General features: G+C 55.7%; 1 protein-coding gene across 4 annotated transcripts in view; it reads right to left on the minus strand.

Moving 5' to 3' along the window:
- Positions 1-14,649, minus strand: part of LOC134346743 (collagen alpha-6(IV) chain-like) — a 182,010-nt gene that overhangs the window by 50,962 nt on the left and 116,399 nt on the right. For all 4 annotated transcript variants that reach the window (XM_063048336.1, XM_063048335.1, XM_063048337.1 and 1 more), the window contains exons 23-26: positions 13,263-13,344; positions 9,261-9,367; positions 8,113-8,305; positions 1,936-1,992 (exon numbers count right to left, since the gene is read on the minus strand). In XM_063048336.1, the coding sequence (XP_062904406.1) occupies positions 1,936-1,992; positions 8,113-8,305; positions 9,261-9,367; positions 13,263-13,344 (439 nt within the window). The remainder of the gene's footprint in view (positions 1-1,935; positions 1,993-8,112; positions 8,306-9,260; positions 9,368-13,262; positions 13,345-14,649) is intronic.

A 14,649-nucleotide genomic window follows, 5' to 3' on the forward strand; every position in this document is an offset into this window, starting at 1 on the left:
TGTTGAAAAAGGCCAAGGTAGAGTGGACGTGGAGAGGATGTTCCCTGTGGTGGGGGAATCTAAGACCAGAGGGCGCAGCCTCAGAATAGAGGGAGGTCCATTTAGAACGGAGATGAGGAGGAATTTCTTTAGCCAGAGGCGGCTGTGGAGGCTGATATTGGGTATGTTTAAAGCGGATGTAGATAGATTCTTGATTAGTCGGGGAATGAAAGGATATGGGGAGAAGGCAGGGGATTAGGACTGAGAGGAAAATGGATCAGCCATGATGAAATGGCGGAGTAGACTCGACGGGCCAAATGGCCTGATTCTGTCCTTATATCAGTTTTGTGCCACCTCAGTATACTTATGTACAGAATAATCTGTCTGGATGGCACGCAAACAGAAGTTTTTCTCTGTATCTCAGGACATAAAAATAAACCTAATAAATAGTAAATTTTACACCAGTAACAAATGTATTCTGCTCACACTTAAGTGCCCTGAAAAGGTGGGGCATTAGTATGAGCTGTTGCCCTGAACAACTGCCCATCATCTGGTGAAGATGGACCCAGAGTGCATTTGGGAGCTTTAGACCCAGTGACGGTGAAGGAACAGCAACAGATTTCCCCGTCACGGTGGGGAGGGGAATCTGTGGGTGATGGTGTCCCCTGCACCTGCCACGCCGGTCTTTCTGGGAGGGGCCGGTGTGCGGCGCAGACGATGCTCACTGCAGCCATGGAGTGCCGTGCGGGAGGGAGAAGGTGTTTGGGGTGAGTAGTTAGGGCACTGGTCAAGTGGACTCCTTTGTCCAGCAATGGTGTGCTAAGTTGCATTAATGTTGGCACTCTGCTCGCCCAGAGTCCCATCACACCCCACCAACGTGCACCGTAGGCAGTGGGAAGGCCCTGGGTGCCACTCGACACGAGATACGTGGCCATGATCTGATCTGACGTGGTTCCGTGCTGTTGGTCAGTGGTAGCCATGGAGTTTTCACAGTGAAGGGTCTGGCAACGTGGCCCTCGGAGCTGGACTTGACCTCAGATCCACTGTGGCGTGGGAGTGATGAGATCAAGACCACAGGGTATCCGAGGGGCCCTCCTGCTGCTCGCATGGCTGAGGACAGACTCGGAGGTGGAGCTGGGGCTGGGGATCTTGTGTCCACTGGCTCGACAGGGTGAAAGCCAAGAGATACCATTACTGGCTCATGGGCATCCTGCAAGGGGGCATGCTGCCTGTCTCAGATGTGGAAAGTACCCCTCAGTCCCATGAAGATCATCCGGGGATGCAATGCCACACTCTGGAAGACTGTAAGGCAGAGCCTCTTGATGAAGAAGGGTGGAAGTGATCTCCCTACACATCTAACTCAACCAAGCGGGATACTACTGCGGGAATGGCGGAGCAGACTTGACGGGCCGAATGGTTTAATCCTACTCCTCCGTCTTATGATCTTATAGATCAGGCGGATTTGCAACGTGCCAGCTCCTGACTCTCTGATCAGGAACTCTCTCCCACAGAAGGTCAGCTGACAAAGCTGCTAACCTTTCCAAGAAAATGTTTCTAACTTCCTCTCCTCTGAGAAATAAGAACCACACATCAAACTTAATGCCAAATGTAAGGTATATTTAGCCGCTCATGACTGGAATGCCACCTACTCCCTTACACCGCACACTTGAGTCAAGAGATCAAAACCTGCTTCTCTCTTTACGTTGGAGGGTCCATTTCATTACCTAAAAGGGTTAACCCTTAACTGGCCAGGCACTGGTCTTTTGGTCTCGGCCCGAAACGTCGTCTCTTTATTACTCTCCATAGATGCTGCCTGAGCTGCTGAGATCCCCCAGCATCTTGTGTGTGTGTTACTCTGGATTTCCAGCATCTGCAGAATCTCTTGTGTTTACAGCTGTCTGCATTTGGAGTTCAACAGTTTTTAACTACAAAAGACAAGGAAGGTCCACACTTTACCTGCTAGGTAATCCCCTTCTCCCCTCCATGCTTCCGGCTCCGTGGGGCACTCCGCAGCTGTTTAAACAGACAGGACACAAGGATTACACTGAGCTACAGGTGATGCTGGAGACTGTGATAATCTCTCATCAACACAGGCTTGTAAACAAAAGTCTCAAACATGTTCCCTGAGCACTTCACAGTCTATTCTGCAGCTAGGGAGAATCGGCCAGCCCTATTTCCGAACCCGAATCTCCGTGGAAGAAGTGGAGAAATTAATTTAACACATCTGGGGATTCAGTGACAGAGGATGAGTTGGAAGGTGACGTTGGGCAGGCTAAGACTTTATTCCTTGGAGCACATGAGACTGAGGGGTGACCTAATAGAGCTGTATAAAATCACGAGGGGCACAGAAGGGGTGAAACACACAGTCTTTTTCCCAAGGAAAAGGAACCAGAAACTAGAGGGAATTGGTTTAAAGTGGGAGGAGAAAGCTTTAAAAGGAAAACCTATGGCTATCTGATGTTATGTTGTGCCTTGATCTAGAGAAGATTAGTTGTTCGATCTCTGATTCTAAACATGATTTTCTAATGTTATGGGGACCCTTTCTGAATTACTTCCATAATCTCTGAACTGTTATTAAAGTATGGATCTGAGCCATTATTATTATATCATATGGTAAGTTATTTTTCTTTTTTCTTCTCTTTTTTTTCACTAACCAGCTCATTTTGGTAGTGGGGATAGATTTTTTTTAAATGAAATACGACTATTTTATTTTATTTCATTTCATAATTCAATCTTTTTTTCTACATGATTGATTTGGAATATGGGATACCGGGATCATATTACTGTGATTTAAATGTAATGTAATCCATATTATTTACTTGTATCCTTATGAATTTTGTATTTGTATTCATGCAATTTATATAATATCAATAAAAATATTCAAAGAGATAAAAGGAAAACCAAGGGGCAACTTCGTTACGCAGAAGCTGGCATCTGGGAGAAGCTGCCAGAGGAAGTGATTAAGGTGGACACAATAATAATGATTAAAAGACATTTGATTAATGGATAGAAGAGGTTTAGAGTGATATGGGGAGGTTGTTCATGAAAATGATCCCAGGAATGAAAGGCTTAAGGTTTGAGGAGCGTTTGATGGCTCTGGGCCTGTACTCGCTGGAGTTTAGGAGAATGAGTGGGGATCTCTTTGAAACCAGTTGAAAGGCCCAGATAGAGTAGAGGTGGAGAGGATGTTTCCTATCATGAAGGGGGTCTAGGAACAGAAGGCACAGACTCTGAATAGAGGGACATCCATTTAGGACAGAGATGAGGAGGAATTTCTTTAGCCAGAGGGTGGTGAATCTGTGGAACTCATTGCCCCAGCAGGCAGTGGAGGCCAGGCCACTGGATATATTTAAATCAGAGGTTCATAGATTGTACTTAGTAAGGGTGGCAAAGGTGATGCGGAGAAGGCAGGTGAATGGTGTTGAGAGAGATAGTAAATCAACTACGATGGAATGGCAGAGCCCTCTCGTTGGGCCAAACAGCTTAATTCAGTTCCTATGCCATGGTCTTATGGGCCAAGTACAGGCAAATAGTCCAGGGTTGAGCCAAGGTGTATTACTGATCTAGGCGGTAGGTCATACACCTCCCTCATCACACTGCTCCCGATGTCCAACAACACTTTGATCAGACAATTCCCATTCCTGCTTTCAAATTTCCAAAAGTAAAGCGGGGACCTACCCCTGTAACCTCCTCTAGCTGCTGACTAAACCGGGGGTTGGGCAAAGTGGGGGGGGGCTGCAGAGACTGGGGAGGGGGCCTCTGGAGGGGCTGCCAAGGGAGGTGGTGGACGTGGAAGCACTCACAGGGTAGGAACAGGGGTCTAAAGCAGGCAGGTGGCATTACTGTCAATGGGCATCAGGTTCAGCATGGGGAATTGAGTATAAGCACAAAGAGGTCCTTCTGCAGCTGTACAGGGCCCTGGTGAGACCATACCTGGAGTATTGTGTGCAGTTTTGGTCTCCAAATTTGAGGAAGGACATTCTTGCTGTTGAGGGAGTGCAGCGTAGGTTCACAAGGTTAATTCCCGGGATGGTGGGACTTTCATATGTCGAAAGATTGGAGCGACTGGGCTTGTATACTCTGGAATTTAGAAGGCTGAGAGGGGATTTTATTGAAACATATAAGATTATTAAGGGATTGGTCACGCTGCAGGCAGGAAGCATGTTCCCTCTGATGGGTGAGTCCAGAACCAGAGGCCATAGTTTAAGAATAAGGGGTAGGCCATTTAGAACGGAGTTGAGGAAAAACTTTTTCACCCAGAGAGTGGTGGATATATAGAATGCTCTGCCCCAGAAGGCTGTGGAGGCCAAGTCTCTGGATGCTTTCAAAAAAGAGATGGATAGAGCTCTTAAAGATAGCGGAATCAAAGGTTATGGGGATAGGGCAGGAACTGGATACTGATAGTGGATGATCAGCCATGATCACAGTGAATGGCGGTGCTGGTTCGAAGGGCCGAATGGCCTACTCCTGCACCTATTGTCTATTGTCTATTGTCTATTGTCTATTGCCCCAAAGGGCCTGTTTCTATGCCAGACCCTGTAACATTTTGTGAAGTTGATAGCTCTGGATGCAGGGATGATGCTTCACTGCTTAGGGTGTTGAGAACCCAGGACCGGTTCTCAAAGTAAGGTGCCAGCCGCTCAGAGCAGGAGAGGAAAATAAATTCCTTCCCCAGGTAAAGGGAGTTTTTTTTGGAGGTCATGTTCTGACACAGGTACCAGAGGCTGGACACTTGGTGTTTGTGGAAGACTCCTTTGGCAGTGTTCTCCCTTTGGGGAGGGTGCGGTGGGTGTCTCTGACACATAGCAGGATGATCCCTACAGCCTCTTGCCCGGGGAGCTGTCTGAGCCCAGTCTGTCAGATGGTGCAGGCTGCTGGGGACCACACAGCCATCTCAGAGGCAACACCGTTGGCAGATCAGGGGCAGGTCATTGCAGAGAGAGAACAAAACAGTATGGGAAGGTGCTTAGTGTGGGACTGTGCTGAGATGGGGTCAGTGTGGGAATGCGCTCAGTGTGCGATCACGTGTTCATTGTGGGATTGTGTACTCCATGTGGAACTGTGCACTCAGTGTGGGACTGTGCTGAGGTAGGGTCAGTGTGGACTGCGTACTCAGTGTGGGACTGTGTACTCAGTGTGGGACTGCGCACTCGATGTGGGACTGCGCACTCGGTGTGGGACTGTGTACTCAGCATGGGACAGTGTACTCAGTGTGGGACTGTGTACTTAGTGTGGGACTGCGCACTCGATGTGGGACTGCGCACTCAGTGTGGGACTGTGCACTCAGTGTGGGACTGTGTACTCAGTGTGGGACTGCGCACTCGATGTGGGACTGTGTACTCAGTGTGGGACTGTGCACTCAGTGTGGGACTGCGTACTCGGTGTGGGACTGCGCACTCGATGTGGGACTGCGCACTCAGTGTGGGACTGCGCACTCAGTGTGGGACTGCGTACTCGGTGTGGGACTGCGCACTCGATGTGGGACTGCGCACTCAGTGTGGGACTGTGCACTCAGTGTGGGACTGTGTACTCAGTGTGGGACTGTGCTGAGGTAGGGTCAGTGTGGACTGCGTACTCAGCGTGGGACTGTGTACTCAGCATGGGACAGTATACTCAGTGTGGGACAGTGTACTCGGTGTGGGACTGTGTACTCAGTGTGGGACAGTGCACTCGGTGTGGGACTGCGCACTTGGTGTGGGACTGTGTACTTGGCGTGGGACTGCGCTGATGATACGGGATCCTGGTCAGTACTGGAAGCGGCCGGTGTGGGACCATGCTGAGGCAGGGTGAGTGTCGGACCATGACCTTAGTGTGGCACCGTGTGGTCAGTGCTGGTCGGACCATGACCTTAGTGTGGCACCATGTGGTCAGTGCTGGTCGGACCATGACCTTAGTGTGGCACCGTGTGGTCAGTGCTGGTCGGACCATGACTTCAGTATGGCACCGTGTGGTCAGTGCTGGTCGGACCATGACCTCAGTGTGGCACCGTGTGGTCAGTGCTGGTCGGACCATGACCTCAGTGTGGCACCGTGTGGTCAGTGCTGGTCGGACCATGACTTCAGTATGGCACCGTGTGGTCAGTGCTGGTCGGACCATGACCTCAGTGTGGCACCATGTGGTCAGTGCTGGTCGGACCATGACTTCAGTATGGCACCGTGTGGTCAGTGCTGGTCGGACCATGACCTCAGTGTGGCACCGTGTGGTCAGTGCTGGTCGGACCATGACCTCAGCGTGGCACCGTGTGGTCAGTGCTGGTCGGACCATGACCTTAGTGTGGCACCGTGTGGTCAGTGCTGGTCGGACCATGACCTCAAGGTGTGTGGCACCGTGTGGTCAGTGCTGGTCGGACCATGACCTTAGTGTGGCACCGTGTGGTCAGTGCTGGTCGGACCATGACCTTAGTGTGGCACCGTGTGGTCAGTGCTGGTCAGACTATGACCTTAGTGTGGCACCGTGTGGTCAGTGCTGGTCGGACCATGACCTTAGTGTGGCACCGTGTGGTCAGTGCTGGTCAGACTATGACCTTAGTGTGGCACCGTGTGGTCAGTGCTGGTCGGACCATGACCTTAGTGTGGCACCGTGTGGTCAGTGCTGGTCGGACTATGACCTAAGTGTGGCACCGTGTGGTCAGTGCTGGTCGGACCATGACCTTAGTGTGGCACCGTGTGGTCAGTGCTGGTCGGACCATGACCTCAGTATGGCACCGTGTGGTCAGTGCTGGTCGGACCATGACCTCAGTGTGGCACCGTGTGGTCAGTGCTGGTCGGACCATGACCTCAGCGTGGCACCGTGTGGTCAGTGCTGGTCGGACCATGACCTTAGTGTGGCACCGTGTGGTCAGTGCTGGTCGGACCATGACCTCAAGGTGTGTGGCACCGTGTGGTCAGTGCTGGTCGGACCATGACCTTAGTGTGGCACCGTGTGGTCAGTGCTGGTCGGACCATGACCTTAGTGTGGCACCGTGTGGTCAGTGCTGGTCAGACTATGACCTTAGTGTGGCACCGTGTGGTCAGTGCTGGTCGGACCATGACCTTAGTGTGGCACCGTGTGGTCAGTGCTGGTCAGACTATGACCTTAGTGTGGCACCGTGTGGTCAGTGCTGGTCGGACCATGACCTTAGTGTGGCACCGTGTGGTCAGTGCTGGTCGGACCATGACTTCAGTATGGCACCGTGTGGTCAGTGCTGGTCGGACCATGACCTTAGTGTGGCACCGTGTGGTCAGTGCTGGTCGGACCATGACCTCAGTGTGGCACCGTGTGGTCAGTGCTGGTCGGACCATGACCTCAGTGTGGCACCGTGTGGTCAGTGCTGGTCGGACCATGACCTCAGTGTGGCACCGTGTGGTCAGTGCTGGTCGGACCATGACCTCAGTGTGGCACCGTGTGGTCAGTGCTGGTCGGACCATGACCTTAGTGTGGCACCGTGTGGTCAGTGCTGGTCGGACCATGACCTCAGTGTGGCACCGTGTGGTCAGTGCTGGTCGGACCATGACCTTAGTGTGGCACCGTGTGGTCAGTGCTGGTCGGACCATGACCTCAGTGTGGCACCGTGTGGTCAGTGCTGGTCGGACCATGACCTTAGTGTGGCACCGTGTGGTCAGTGCTGGTCGGACCATGACCTCAGCGTGGCACCGTGTGGTCAGTGCTGGTCGGACCATGACCTCAGTGTGGCACCGTGTGGTCAGTGCTGGTCGGACCATGACCTCAGCGTGGCACCGTGTGGTCAGTGCTGGTCGGACTATGACCTCAGTGTGGCACCGTGTGGTCAGTGCTGGTCGGACCATGACCTCAGTGTGGCACCGTGTGGTCAGTGCTGGTCGGACTATGACCTCAGCGTGGCACCGTGTGGTCAGTGCTGGTCGGACCATGACCTCAGTGTGGCACCGTGTGGTCAGTGCTGGTCGGACCATGACCTCAGTGTGGCACCGTGTGGTCAGTGCTGGTCGGACCATGACCTCAGTGTGGCACCGTGTGGTCAGTGCTGGTCGGACTATGACCTCAGCGTGGCACCGTGTGGTCAGTGCTGGGACAGGCACAGCCCCTCGCCGACTACCCAACATCGCATGCTAGTGGTCACACCCATACCATGGGTGACTACCGCCCCAGAGACATATTGGGGTTGGACACACTTACCTGGGTCACCTGGTTCACCTGGATAACCTTCTGTTCCAGGGACACCTTCGGCTCCGATGTCTCCAGGCAGCCCTGGACTCCCATTGGGGCCTTGGAATACTAGCCCAGGTGTGCCTGGGAATCCCGGCAATCCCTTCCTGCCACGAGCGCCTGGGGTCCCTGGGTCACCAGAGGGTCCTCTCTGTGCTTCACCCTGAAACATCAGATACGTGAGCAGAGGGAGCAAAAGGAACTTCATACTTCAACACACAAAACCTGCATTCCCACAGGTCCAGAGGAACTCTTCGCCGTTTACAGGGGGTGGGAGCCTGACAGGCCTGGTAGGTGGGGTAGGGTAAAACTGAGCTTGAGGGAGTAGTGGGCTGTGAGGAGCAAGAGGTAGGGGGCAAGGGCAGGAAAGGGTAGGGGTAGAGATGAGGTAACATGGTTCAGTACCCGTGTCCTGATCCCGCCACCGCCCCAGCAATCTCCCACTGTTCATCACTCCCACGGGAAGGGTGTCCAGTAATTCGGGGAGTAGGGGGTGACAGGTCAGACAAGGGCAGGGAACGCCGTTAGGAGAATGAGGAAGTGATTCAGACGTTGGTCCACAGTGGAAGTCCCTTTACAGGAAGGACTTCCTTTGTACTTAGGGGACAGGGAGTGGAGGCTGCTGCACAGAACAGTACACTGGAATAAATTCAATAGTTTGTACACAGATCTCCAGCCTTCCAGGAGGGTCTCAATCCCAATCACATACTGGGGTCTGGGTGGAGATCACAGTTCAGGGGTGATTACACCCACTGGGGCCCGGGTGGAGATCACAGTTCAGGGGTGATTACACCCACTGGGGCCCGGGTGGAGATCACAGTTCAGGGGTGATTACACCCACTGGGGCCCGGGTGGAGATCACAGTTCAGGGGTGATTACACCCACTGGGGCCCGGGTGGAGATCACAGTTCAGGGGTGATTACACCCACTGGGGCCCGGGTGGAGATCACAGTTCAGGGGTGATTACACCCACTGGGGCCCGGGTGGAGATCACAGTTCAGGGGTGATTACACACACTGGGTTCAGGGGTGATTACACACACTGGGGCCCGGGTGGAGATCACAGTTCAGGGGTGATTACACACTCTTGGCTCCTTAAATAGGGTCAATTATACTCACAGGACGTCCCAGTTCTCCTTGCCTCCCGGGTCTTCCATCCTTTCCTGGAGTTCCGGGTCTTCCAGGAGCCCCAGTCAGACCAGGTTCTCCTATGTCCCCTTTCGCACCTTCACAAACAGAAGCCGCACGTCAGCATTCTGATGGAAGGTCACTTGCTGAAGCCTTCACCCGGCCTCTGTCGTGACCTCGAAGCTGGACGAGGATGTTCGGCCGCTCAAAACGGTTCCCTCAGTCGCTCACCCTCACAGCCATTCCTCCAGAAGCCCCCAGACTAGTCCTGCATCCTACTGGTCCTCCGGAAGCAGTGACCCCTGGGGCTCGAGGCCTCAGCTAATGGAAAACCCTTCCCATGTCCAATTTTTTGCCCCCCCCCATACCCCTCTCCCCGAGTACGATGCATAAACAACTCAAAGTCCAAGCCCCACCGCACCGGGCCCCCTCCCCCACCCCCTCCCATCTAGTGGCTCCCATTTGCCTCCCACTCACACCTCAAAAAAAAAAGTCTCTCACAGATCGAGGTTCTCTGCAAGTGTATGATGACCTTGTCCAACCCTGACTGATCTTTCCATCTGTCAGTGTTGTACATTCTGAATTACATTCACCATGCTAACTGGCCCTTTGGACCAGAGAATTATAGCCGTGTGAGGAACTAACCTACTAACCCGTACGAGTTTGGAGTGTGGGAGGAAGGCCTTGGCCTTACAGTCACATGAGGAAGTACAAGCTCCTTACAGACAGCGGTGGGAATTGAACCCGGGTCGCTGGCACTGTAATTACGTTATGCTAGCCCCTGCCGTACTGTGGACACTGGCCGTGTCACTGCTGCTGGCGTTGGGTTATTGGTTCCCTGTGTTCCTCCCTCCACACATACTGCCTGACCTGTTGAGTATTTTCTAGTGACAGCCAGTGTCTGGCTTCAGAGGCAGAGAGCAGAGTTTCGCAGAACTCACACCCTGAACTAATGGGGTAGAGATGCGGAGTCCCAGAGTCACACAGCTTGGAGACAGCCCATCGGCCAAATGCTGACTATCAAGTACACATCTGATAAAATCCCATTTGTATTTTCCCCTCACTTGGAAGGGCAACTCCACCCACTAAGGCTCCCCTCGGCAGGTACGCCCTGTTGCATGACAACTCCACTCCGTATCCTACCTACCTCATGTCGCCCACCTCCCTCGTCAGCAACCCCCTTCACCCAGCTCCATCCCCATATCCACCCTCCCTGCCCCCATTCACCCACCTCCATCCCCACATCCACCCTCCCTGCCCCCATTCACCCACCCCTCTATGTCCCTAAACCCTCCCTCTACCCATCCTCACCCCTCTGACTCTCCCCGTCCCCACCCACTAACTCTCCATCCCCTTCACTCTCCTGTTCCCCATCCCCACCCCCACCACCCTCCCCATCCCCCTCAATCTCCCCATCCCCACCCCCATCACCCTCATTCTCCCCATCCACTCCCCCACCACCCTCCCCATCCCCCTCAATCTCCCCATCCTCACCCCATCACCCTCCCTGTCCCCCTCAATCTCCCCATCACCCTCCCCATCCCCCTCAATCTCCCCATCCCCACCCCCATCACCCTCCCAATCACCCTCATTCTCCCCATCCCCACCCCCCTCCCCGTCCCCCTCATTCTCCCCATCACCCCCACCACCCTCCCCATCCCCGTCATTCTCCCCATCCCCACCCCCATCACCCTCTCCATCACCCTCATTCTCCCCATCCACACCCCATCACCCTCCCCGTCCCCCTCAATCTCCCCACCCCCACCCCCATCACCCTCCCCATCACCCTCATTCTCCCCATCCACACCCCATCACCCTCCCCGTCCCCTCAATCTCCCCACCCCCACCCCCATCACCCTCCCCATCACCCTCATTCTCCCCATCCACACCCCCATCACCCTCCCCATCACCCTCATTCTCCCCATCCACACCCCCACCACCCTCCCCATCCCCCTCAATCTCCCCATCCTCACTCCCATCACCCTCCCCATCCCCCTCAATCTCCCCATCCCCACCCCCATCACCCTCCCCATCCCCCACAATCTCCCCATCCCCACCCCATCACCCTCCCCGTCCCCCTCAATCTCCCCATCCCCACCCACATCACCCTCCCCATCCCCCTCATTCTCCCCATCCCCACCACCATCTCCCTCAATCTCCCCATCCTCACTCCCATCACCCTCCCCGTCCCCCTGAATCTCCCCATCCCCACCCCCATCACCCTCCCCGTCCCCCTCAATCTCCCCATCCCCACCCCCATCACCCTCCCCATCCCTCTCAATCTCCCCTTCCCCACCCCCATCACCCTCATTCTCCCCATCCACACCCCCACCACCCTCCCCATCCCCCTCAATCTCCCCATCCCCACCCCCATCACCCTCCCCATCCCCCTCAATCTCCCCATCCTCAATCCCATCACCCTCCCCGTCCCCCTCAATCTCCCCATCCCCACCCCCATCACCCTCCCCATCCCCCACAATCTCCCCATCCCCACCCACGTCACCCTCCCCATCCCCCTCATTCTCCCCATCCCCACCCCCATCCCCCTCAATCTCCCCATCCTCACTCCCCTCACCCTCCCCGTCTCCCTGAATCTCCCCATCCCCACCCCCCTCACCCTCCCCATCCCCCTCAATATCCCCTTCCCCACCCCCATCACCCTCCCCATCCCCCTCATTCTCCCCATCCCCACTGCCCTCGCCCGTCTGTATCCTTACCCTTTCTCCACGCCACTCCCCATCCCCACCCACTGACCCACACCCCTCACGCCCCTCCTCATTCCCACCCACTGACCCACACCCCTCACACTCATCCTCATCCCCACCCACTGACCCACACCCCTTCCCATCCCCACTCACTGACCTACACCCCTCACGCCCCTCTCCATCCCCACCCACACCCCTCACGCCCCTCCCCATCTCCAGACCCACTCCCCTCACGCTCCTCCCCATCTCCAGACCCACTCCCCTCACACCCCTCCCCATCCCCACCCTCTGACCCACACCCCTCACGCCCCCTCCATCCCCACCCACACCCCTCAAGGCCCTCCCCATCCCCACCCTCTGACCCACACCCCTCACGCCCTTTCCATCCTCACCCACACCCCTCAAGCCCCTCCCCATCCCCACCCACTGACCCACACTCCTCACACCCCTCCCCATCCCCACCCACACCCCTCACACCCCTCCCCATCCCCACCCACTGACCCACACCCCTCACGCCCCCTCCATCCCCACCCACACCCCTCACACCCCTCCCCATCCCCACCCACTGACCCACACCCCTCACACCCCTCCCCATCCCCACCCACTGACCGACACCATTCACGCCCTCCACATCCCCACCCACAGACCCACACCCCTCACTCCCCTCCCCATCCCCACCCACACCCCTCACACCCCTCCCCATCCCCACCCACTGACCCACACCCCTCACACCCCTCCCCATCCCCACCCACACCCCTCACACCCCTCCCCATCCCCACCCACTGACTCACACCCCTCACACCCTTCCCCATCCCCACCCACTGACCAACACCATTCACGCCCGCCACATCCCCACCCACAGACCCACACCCCTCACTCCCCTCCCCATCCCCACCCACACCCCTCAAGCCCCTCCCCATCCCCACCCACTGACCTACACCCCTCACTCCCCTCCCCATCCCCACCCACACCCCCCACACCCCTCCCCATCCCCACCCACTGACTCACACCCCTCACACCCCTCCCCATCCCCACCCACTGACCAACACCATTCACGCCCTCCACATCCCCACCCACAGACCCACACCCCTCACGCCCCTCCCCATCCCCACCCCTCATCGTCTCATCCCCACCCTTCATCGTCTCATCCACACCCTTCTGCCACACAAACCACACCCACACCCACCACCCATAACCACAACCCCTCACCCATCAGCTCATCCTCGCCCTCATCCCTCCCCCTCTCCTCCTGCCCCCTCTGTCTGAGGCTGGCTGAGCTGCCCCCTACCTTTGGTGCTGATGGTGGAGATGAAGATGGATTCGCCCTTCTGCCCCTTTGGGCCAGGAGCACCAGGGTCCCCGGGCTCACCCTGTGGCAGAGAGAGACAACCATCTGTTACCTCTCGGGTGCCAGTCACAGCCAGAGATAAATACACAGAGCTGTGGTGAAAACCCTCCCCGAGCCCCAGAGATGTTGTGGACCTGAACCCTCACCCCTGTGCAGTCAGACTGGGAATCAGCACCTGGTGATGACTGGGCAGGTTGCTGATCCTGTGACCTTGTCCTCATCCCCCGATTCTTTCCTTGACTCCATCCAACCCAGTCCATTATTTCTGATCCTGTCTGTGATCCCTGATTTAGTCCAGGGCCCCTTCTGACCCTGTTTGTGTCATTGTCCATGTCTCCTGACCCTGTCCTTGACCCCACCTTATCTGGTCCAGTACACTGAACCTGTCTGTAACCTTCTGACCCTGTCTGTGACCCTTTGACATTGTCTGTGATCATAAACCAACCCTGTCCATGAACTCTGACTCAACTGTGAAATTAGCTCTTAGTATAACCTCTGACACCGTCTACCGCGCCATGACCAAACCTTCTCCATGACCCCTTACCCTGTGCATGATCCCTACCCTCCCATGACCAAACCCTGTCCGTGACCCCTTACCCTGTGCATGATCCCTACCCTCCCATGACCAAACCCTGTCCGTGACCCCTTACCCTGTGCATGATCCCTGTCACCCCATGACCAAACCTTCTCCATGACCCCTTACCCTGTGCATGATCCCTACCCTCCCATGACCAAACCCTGTCCGTGACCCCTTACCCTGTGCATGATCCCTGTCACCCCATGACCAAACTCTGTCTGTGACCCCTTACCCTGTGCATGATCCCTACCCTCCCATGACCAAACCCTGTCCGTGACCCCTTACCCTGTGCATGATCCCTGTCACCCCGTGACCAAACCCTGTCTGTGACCCCTTACCCTGTGCATGATCCCTACCCTCCCATGACCAAACCCTGTCCGTGACCCCTTACCCTGTGCATGATCCCTGTCACCCCATGACCAAACTCTGTCTGTGACCCCGTACCCTGTGCATGATCCCTACCCTCCCATGACCAAACCCTGTCCGTGACCCCTTACCCTGTGCATGATCCCTGTCACCCCGTGACCAAACCCTGTCTGTGACCCCTTACCCTGTGCATGATCCCTGTCACCCCATGACCAAACTCTGTCTGTGACCCCTTACCCTGTGCATGATCCCTACCCTCCCATGACCAAACCCTGTCCGTGACCCCTTACCCTGTGCATGATCCCTGTCACCCCGTGACCAAACCCTGTCTGTGACCCCTTACCCTGTGCATGATCCCTACCCTCCCATGACCAAACCCTGTCC

The sequence above is a fragment of the Mobula hypostoma genome, chromosome 5 (assembly GCF_963921235.1).
Source record: "Mobula hypostoma chromosome 5, sMobHyp1.1, whole genome shotgun sequence".
NCBI classification, from domain to species: Eukaryota; Metazoa; Chordata; class Chondrichthyes; order Myliobatiformes; family Myliobatidae; genus Mobula; species Mobula hypostoma.